Genomic DNA, 8,035 nt, shown 5'->3' with positions numbered 1-8,035 from the left:
AATGATCCTCCTGCCTCAGCCTCTTGAGTGCTGGGATTACAGGCATGCATCACCACGCCCAGCTAGAAATACATCTCACCCATATTCTATCACAAGAAAATACTTATTTTCCTTTAGAAAGAATTGGTACGACAACCTTATCTAATTCTTACTCCATTGGTACTTCTTTTTGTATTAGTACAGATTTACATGTGTATTGTTTCCTTTAGTAGACATAAATCACTTGACTGTAAAGCTTGATTTCTGCCCTAAATATAAAAATGTCTGAGAGTAGAAACACAGATACCTAAGCAGTAAAGTCTGTAGAGAGTGCCTGAAGTGTATCTAAGGCTGCGTGTGCGTGTGGAGACAAAGCACTGGTCTAGAAAAACGGTGTCTCCCATGGGAGCCCGCACTCAATGTCCCTCCCTCCCATGCCCTGCTTTCTCTTATCTTCCCACTAGGTCTCTGTCCGTTAACTCTGGACCCTAAAACAGCTCACCCAAATCTAGTGCTCTCCAAAGACCGGACCAGCGTGTGGCATGGTGACGTGAAGCAGCTCATGCCCAACGATGCGGAGAGGTTCGATTCGAGCGTGGCGGTGCTAGGCTCCAAAGGCTTCACATCTGGAAAGTGGTACTGGGAAGTGGAAGTAGCCAAGAAGACGAAGTGGACAGTGGGTGTGGCCAGGGAGTCCATCATCCGGAAGGGCAACTGTCCTCTGACTCCCGAGCGAGGGTTCTGGCTCCTGAGACTCAGGAACCAAACCGACCTAAAGGCTCTGGATTTGCCTTCTTGCAGTCTGCCGCTGACGCACAACCTCACCAAGGTGGGCATTTACCTGGACTACGAGGGCGGGCAGGTGTCCTTCTACAGTGCGAACACCATGAGCCACATTTACACCTTCCACAGCACTTTCACAGAGAAACTTTATCCCTACTTCTGCCCCTGCCTTAACGACGGCGGGGAGAACAAAGAGCCGCTGCGGATCCTGCACCCACAGTGAGAGCTCACCCTGTTGTGTGCATTCACGGTGTTATTAAAGAAGTATTGGAATCGTTTCCCAGTCTCCGTGGGTTATCGGTGCGCAGGGAACCTCAGAATACCAGCACTCGTACGTGGAATCCCACTCTCTGCGGCCTCCACGGATTTCACGGGAGCCCTCTCAGGAGAGGGACCGTCAGGCCATTGTTACCTAAGCCGACTTGAGTTTGGGGTGCCTGGAAGACCTTTCCGAATGTGCCCGGAAACTACCATGGCACCGTTATTTTTCCAGGGTAATCATTCTAATTAGACTGATTTTTGTACGTGCACCCATGTATGTGTGTGTGCGCGCGTGCACTGGAATGTGAATCCAGGGCTTGCACACTGAGCTACAGGCCCAGCCCTTTTTTAGCTTTTACTTTCAGACAGGGGCTCACTAAGTCACTAAGTAGTCCAGGCTGTGCTCATCGTTGCCTCAGGTTCCCAGAGCGCAGGGATCACAGCTGTGCACCACCATGCCCTGCTTCATGAGCACTCTCCTTCCTATGTAATTACCTTTTTTTTTGTCTTTTTGAGACAGGATCTCGCTATGCAGTTCTGGCTGGCCTTGAGCTCATTTGTAGGCCAGGCTGGCCTCAAACTCCAAGGAGCCTCCTGCCTCAGCATTCCAAGTGCTGGGATTACAGGTGTGCACCAAAACACCTGGCAGAAACAGGGCTTTTTTAAAGAAATCTTTTTGTTTTAAAAATAATGAAAACTTAGGGCTTAGAATGTAGCTCACTGGTAGAGTGTCTGCCTGGCATGTGTAAGGCTCTGGATTTAATCCCCAATATCACAAAAGAAAAAGGGGAAGAAAGAAGAAAAATTCAAACTTACAAGAGTCCTACATTTGTATGACCACCCGCTCCCGTGACTTTCCAGTTACTAACACTCTGCCACGTGCTTTTGGTCTCCATCCTCTGATGTGTAATCACTCTCATTATTCTTGCTGAACCACTTCGGATTAAGGTACCAGCATTATAACCCATATTCTTAAATACATGATCGAGTATCTAAGAACCAGGTATCCCCTTACATAACCAGAGTGCTAAATTATCAAATTAGTCAGGTGTGGTGGCACAGCCTGTAATCCCAGCACTTAGGAGGCTGAGGCAGGAGGATCTTTGAGAGTTCAAGACCAGCCTGGGCTACAAAGTGAAGTCAAGGCCAGCCTGAATTGCATTGCACATACCAAGACCCTATCTCAAAAAAAAAGACAAAAAATAACCAACAAAACCAATAAAATTGAATGGACATTATTACTAGCTAATGTACATCTCATATTTAATAAGTAAATATTTCTTTTTTGGGGCGAGTACCAAGAATTGAACTCAGGCAGGCACTGTGCCACTGAGCTATATTCCCTGCCCATAAGTAAATATTGCTCATGGTGGGTTTTTAGGCTCAGTGTAAAAAATTTCAAGTACACCCAGTGTGGTGGCGCACTCCTGTAATCCCAGCACTCAGGAGGCTGAGGCAGGAGGATCTTTGTGAGTTCGAGACCAGCCTGGGCTACAAAGTGAGCTCAGGGCCAGCCTGGACCTCATAGTGAGACCCTGTCTCAAAAAGATCACACACACAAAAAAGTACTGTTTTTATAAAAAGGGAAAGAAAAGAAATGCTGGCCAGTGATATAGCTCAGCATAGGCTGGGCATGGTGGCGCATGCCTGTAATCCCAGCACTTGGGAGGCTGAGGCAGGAGGATCATTGTGAGTTCGAGACTAGCCTGGGCTACAAAGTGAGCTCAAGACCAGCCTGAACTACATAGCGAGACCCTGTCTCAAAAAGACAAAAAAAAAAAAAAAGATACAGCTCAGCAGCACAGTGCCTGCCTGGCCAGCGCGAGGTTCTGAGTTTGATTCCCAGTACCAAAAAAGAAAAGAAAAAGAAATGCTTTATGCACACAATCAGGGGCATAATGACCCCACAGATGTCCACACATTTATGTGTGCTCTCTGTGGGTGTCTACCTTAATTCTTTCTCCAACACATGACTTCAGCCCTCCAGCATTTGTCTTAACATAGATGACTCACATTTGTTTTCCCAGATAACTGGTTATTCTGTGTTGAATAATTTGCACAGTGCCTCTAAACAGAACTCAGAATATAGCTGAAGGCATAAACCTCTCTGCTGAGTGCTATCTTAGCTACTTTTCTGGTGGCTGAGACAAAATACCCAACACCCAGAGTTAAAGGAGGAAAGGTTTATTTTAGCCCACAGTTTGTACAGGTTTTGGTCCATGGTGGAGGGACATCACAGAAGAGAAACTATTCATGGTGAGGCAGCGCAGCAAGCAACAACAGCAAACCTGTCTTTTTTTCTGTTCCTTTGTATTCCGTCCAGGCTACAAGCCTATTAATTGGTGCCACCCACACCCAGGTTGGGGCTTCTGGTATCCATACCCTTAATCCCAGTATGACCCACTTAACCCACATTCACACATCTTAGATCCAGCCAGTTCTTAAAAGACCCACTTATGAGTGCATGAGGCTTTGAGAGGACATCTAGATGCAAGCTGTAACAAGTATGAAGTTTAAAGCACTAATATGTGACTTACCTGCTGGAAACAGATCCTGAGTGGTAATCAAAACATGCATAATACTTGTTTGTTATTTGTGTTGCAGGTATCTTAGCCCACTTTGTGATTTGTGTGTTCACTATAATTTTGGTAATTTGATTAAGAGATGACTAATGCAGCCATATTTACATATCTTTTCTCTCATGATTAATATTTGTGCCTTGTTTTAAAAATTTTTTTCCTAGACAGGTGTGGTGGTACATGCCTGTCATTCCAGCACTTGGGAGGCTGAGGCAGGAGGATCACCATGAGTTTGAGGCTACCCTGGGCTCCATAGTGAGTTCAAGACCAGCTTGAATTACATAGTGAGACTCTATCCCCCCCCAAAAAAGAAAACATTTTTTCTTACTCTGAGGCCAGAAAGATATTCTCTTATGCTCTACATGTTTTAAAGTTTTACCTTTCATATTTTTTAAATCCTTAGGAATTCAGTCAACTATACAGTGATAACAAGTGTACATTTACATATACCTAACAACATAATTTCAAAATATAGGGCCGGGAAAATAGCTCAGTGGCACAAGTGCCTGCCTGGCAAGCGCAAGGTTCTGAGTTTGATTCCCAGTACCAAAAAAAACCCAAAACTTCAAAATATATAAGGAAAAACTTAACAGACACACATAAAGAAATTAATAAATCCATACTTAAAGTGCAAAATTTCTACATGGCTTTGTCAGTAATGGGTGGAGAATCAGTCAACATATTTAACCAAATGATTAACAAGCCCAAAGAGCATCTGTGTAACAGTGTATTCAAAACCCCAGAACATCCAGCAACTTCCCAACATTCTTTTTCAACATACATAGGACACTGATGATAAACTGACCAGTTATAAACAAAAATGTCCAATTCTAAAGCATTCCAACCAGATCATATTCTTTGTTTAATACATTTAAACAAAGACTGAATAAGATAACCAGCAAATTGTATGTATTTGGAAATATAAAAGTATTTCAAATATCACGAGTCAAAAAAATTCATACTGGAAATCTGAAAACACTTTGAACTGAGAAATAAGAACTAACATCTCAAAAAGTTGTAGGGGACTGGGTTGTAGCTAAGTGGTAGAGCACTTGCCTACCATGTGGAGGCCCTAGGTTCAACTCCCCATAACACCAAAGGAAAATAACCTGTAGCACACAGTTTAAAAGGAAATTTATAGACTTATAGGTACATATTAGAAAAACAAAGGATAAAAATCAAACTACTTCAAGAAACTAGAAGAATAGCAATTCGGTATCAAGAAAAATAGACTTTATATAGAGCTGAAACTGATAGAAAAAACTGTCAAACCTCAGATGAGACTAGGAAACAAAATGAAGGGACAAAACCCTGTATAGTGGAGCAGGGTGTGGTGATTCATACCTGTAATCCCAGCACTCGGGAGGCTGAGGCAGGAGGATCACTTCGAGGCCTGAATGAACTACAAAGTGAGTTTAAGGCCAGTCTGAACCGCATAGTGAAACTCTGTCTCAAAAAATAAGGCATATATGGTGGTGTATGACTGTACTTCCAGCACACAAGAGGCTGAGGCAGGAGGATTATGCATTCCAGGCCAGCCTGGACTACATAGTGAGGTCAAGGCCAGTTTGAACTACATTACTGATCCTGTTTCACAAAATCAAGGAGGAGGAGAAACAGAGAGGCAGAAGAAGGGGAGGAGGGGCAGGAAGAGAAAAAAGTAAATGCATACATAAAAAGGTGCTCTGCCTATAATCCCAGCATTCAGGAGGCTGAGTCAGGAGGATAGTTGTGAGTTCAACACCAGCCTGGGCTACAAAGGGAGCTCAAGGCCAGCCTGAACTGCATAGTGAGACCCTGTCTCAAAAAAAAAAAAAAAAAAAAAAAAAAAAAAAGTCATCATCTTTTGGAGATTCAAAGTGAAATTTTATAGATGAAATGATAATTAGATTTACTTCAAAATACTACTTGATGCCTCAGGACTGGCTCCTGTGGCTGTACAACATTGCACAGTAACTTTAAATGCTCACACGAGGCCGGGCGTGGTGGCGCAGGCCTGTAAGCCCAGCGCTCGGGAGGCTGAGGCAGGAGGATGGTTTCCAGTTCGAGATCAGCCTAGGGTACAAGGTGAGCTCAAGGCCAGCCTGAACTGCACAGCAAGACCTTGCCTCAAAAAGACAAAAAAACCCACAAAAAAATAAAACAAAAACAAAAACAAAAAAATACCAGTCTGAGCGACCTCTTCCTACAACGTCGCACGTCAGTTCTGTGCAATAGCGACCACGCCTCTTCTGTTGGCCTAAGGCCTCTCCCGCCTTTGGCTCTTAACCAATCAATGAGCTAGACCTGGAAACACGGACCAATCAGTGATCTGGGCGCAGGCCACTACTTCCGGTCTTCCCAGGCCAGGCGGCGCCATGTTTCGCGGGCAGCGCGGGTGGTTCTGTGGCAGTGTCGGCCAGGACCTGAGACAGTTCTGGGGTAGGAAGCGGCAGAAGGGCCTCGAGAGGTGGGGAAGCTGCCAGGGTGCCTGAGGGGCTCACCCTGTGCTTTTGCCTCCGCAGTGGCGGAGGGAGGGACGGTCAGTGACCCGGCCGTCGCCGACTTCCTGTTCAGCTGTGACGCCTCGCACCCCGACACGCAGAGGTACCGGAAGTCGCGGCCGCGCTTGCGCCGACAGGAGCCGGACCGGAGGAGGACGCTGCCGGCCACGCACAGATCCTTAGGGTGGAGCGAGGCGGGAAGCACGTTCGCAGCGCAGACGGGCGACGCGCGCCCCTGCGCCTTTCTGTCGGCCGCCCCGCGTCTCGCATGCTTTCCCCCGTCCTCGCGGTCTGCCCCATCCGCCTGAGTGTTTCCGGCTGGCCCTGCCCCGCCCCCTGGCACCCTGAAGACCCCCAGCCACCAGCCTAGTAGCGCCTTCATTAGCATCCGCCTCGGCTGTCGCCTTACCTTCCTTGTGTGTGTGTGTGTGTGTGTGTGTGTGTGTGTGTGTCTTTTTTAGACAAGGTCTCACTGTGCAGTTCAGGCTGGCCTTGAGCTCACTTTGTAGCCCAGGCTGGTCTCGAACTTGCACCCATCGTCCTGCCTCAGCCTCCCCAGTGCTGGGATTACAGGCGTGTGCCACCATGCCCGGCCATGCTTCCTCTTATAACTATGACCATGAATAAACCTCATAGGCTGCTGGTTTTTAATACACAGTTGATGTCCAGTTTTAGGTCAAATTTCTCAATGTATATAATAATTTACCAAGCCTCTAAAACTGAGACTTGCCTAGACTTAGGCCCCATCATAAGTATATCCTGTAATATAAGCGTTCCCTACTTCCAGTCATTTGTTCTTCCTTTCAGTGTTAGCATATGTGCTGCTGGAGCGAGCACTATTCTTCCCTTCAAAAGACTGAGTATGTTCTTGTTTATCTCATGACCTGAAATTTCCTTTCTTTCTCCTAGAATTTATCAGAGCCTTGATTACATAGAAGATAACGCTACAGTTTTTCATGCCTACTATCTCTCTGCAGTAGCTAATGCTGAAATAAAAACCTCAGTGGCTTTAGGTCATTTCATTCTGCCTCCTGCTTGCCTGCAAAAAGGTTAGCAACGATCATTCAGCCCACACCTGTGTGCCGAACCCAGCTAATCCTCCTTTAGGCAGACAAATTCACTTTTGCTCTTTTGTTCTCAGTCAGAAAAGGTTGAGCTTTGCGTCATTTAATACAAGTGGGAGGACCTTGGCCTTGGCATTAATTTGCCTTGCGTGCATATCCTGGTTTAGTTATTCACGGTCACTGAGCTCCTCCTGTAGGGCAGGTTCCAACCCAGGACTAGGGAATCCATGGTTAAAACAGATGCAGATCTTTCCCTCCAAGTGTGCCCCAGCTAGGACCCAGTGCTTACTCGTTTTCCATCTTTAGCAAGTTATTAAACTTTTTCCGTGTTGTTTTGGGGATAAAATGATACAATGCATGACATGGAGAGCATCTGATATAGTCTTTGTTAGTTTGGAGTCTCTTCATTACTTTTCTGAATTTTTCTTTAAAGGTTGGTTTTGGGCCGGGTGTGGTGGTGCATATCTGTAATCCCAGCACTTGGGAGGCTGAGGCAGGAGGATCACTGTGAGTTCGAGGCCTGCTGGGCTCCGAACTGAGTTTAAGGCCAGCCTGAGCTGCACAGTGAAACACTGTCTCAAAAAGGCAAAAAAAAGAAAAGAAAAAAAAAAGTTGGTTTTGGCAGTACTTGAGATTGAATCCAGGGTCTTTGCTCTGAGCTATATGTCCATCCCCTTTATTGTTTTTATTTTGAGACAAGTTTTGCTGAGTGTCTTAAGTTGCTTAGGCTGAGTTTGAACTTGCCATCCTCTTGCCTCAACCTCCCAGAGTGCTGGGGTTACAGGCATGCACCAGTTTGCCCAGTTTGTAATTTTCTTAAGACTTCTAGAAGTATATTCACATTTTTTCACAACCCTATGAAGTTGAAAGGGCAAAATAAAGTTCT

The 8,035-nt window shown here is 45.7% G+C and overlaps 2 protein-coding genes and 1 long non-coding RNA gene across 5 annotated transcripts in view; 2 read left to right on the top strand and 1 right to left on the bottom strand.

Moving 5' to 3' along the window:
• The window catches only part of Trim69 (tripartite motif containing 69), an 18,203-nt gene extending 17,163 nt beyond the window's left edge, over positions 1-1,040 (top strand). Inside the window, exon 7 of the mRNA XM_005376746.2 lies at positions 444-1,040. Within this exon, the coding sequence (XP_005376803.1) occupies positions 444-985 (542 nt within the window). The 3' untranslated portion in view covers positions 986-1,040. The remainder of the gene's footprint in view (positions 1-443) is intronic.
• Positions 1-6,182, bottom strand: part of LOC102025326 — a 20,092-nt gene extending 13,910 nt beyond the window's left edge. For both annotated transcript variants that reach the window (XR_259758.2, XR_001232688.1), the window contains exons 1-2: positions 6,086-6,182; positions 5,769-5,888 (exon numbers count right to left, since the gene is read on the bottom strand). This is a non-coding gene — a long non-coding RNA (uncharacterized LOC102025326). The remainder of the gene's footprint in view (positions 1-5,768; positions 5,889-6,085) is intronic.
• The window catches only part of LOC102025550 (chromosome unknown open reading frame, human C15orf43), an 18,892-nt gene continuing 16,769 nt past the window's right edge, over positions 5,913-8,035 (top strand). For both annotated transcript variants that reach the window (XM_005376747.2, XM_013510475.1), the window contains exons 1-3: positions 5,913-6,023; positions 6,107-6,188; positions 6,995-7,134. In XM_005376747.2, the coding sequence (XP_005376804.1) occupies positions 5,960-6,023; positions 6,107-6,188; positions 6,995-7,134 (286 nt within the window). In that variant the 5' untranslated portion in view covers positions 5,913-5,959. The remainder of the gene's footprint in view (positions 6,024-6,106; positions 6,189-6,994; positions 7,135-8,035) is intronic.

The sequence above is a fragment of the Chinchilla lanigera genome, unplaced genomic scaffold (assembly GCF_000276665.1).
Source record: "Chinchilla lanigera isolate Chin_1 unplaced genomic scaffold, ChiLan1.0 scaffold00008, whole genome shotgun sequence".
Classification (NCBI taxonomy): domain Eukaryota; kingdom Metazoa; phylum Chordata; class Mammalia; order Rodentia; family Chinchillidae; genus Chinchilla; species Chinchilla lanigera.
The sequence above is the reverse complement of the archived record's forward strand: the minus strand, read 5'-3'. Positions and strand labels throughout refer to the sequence as shown.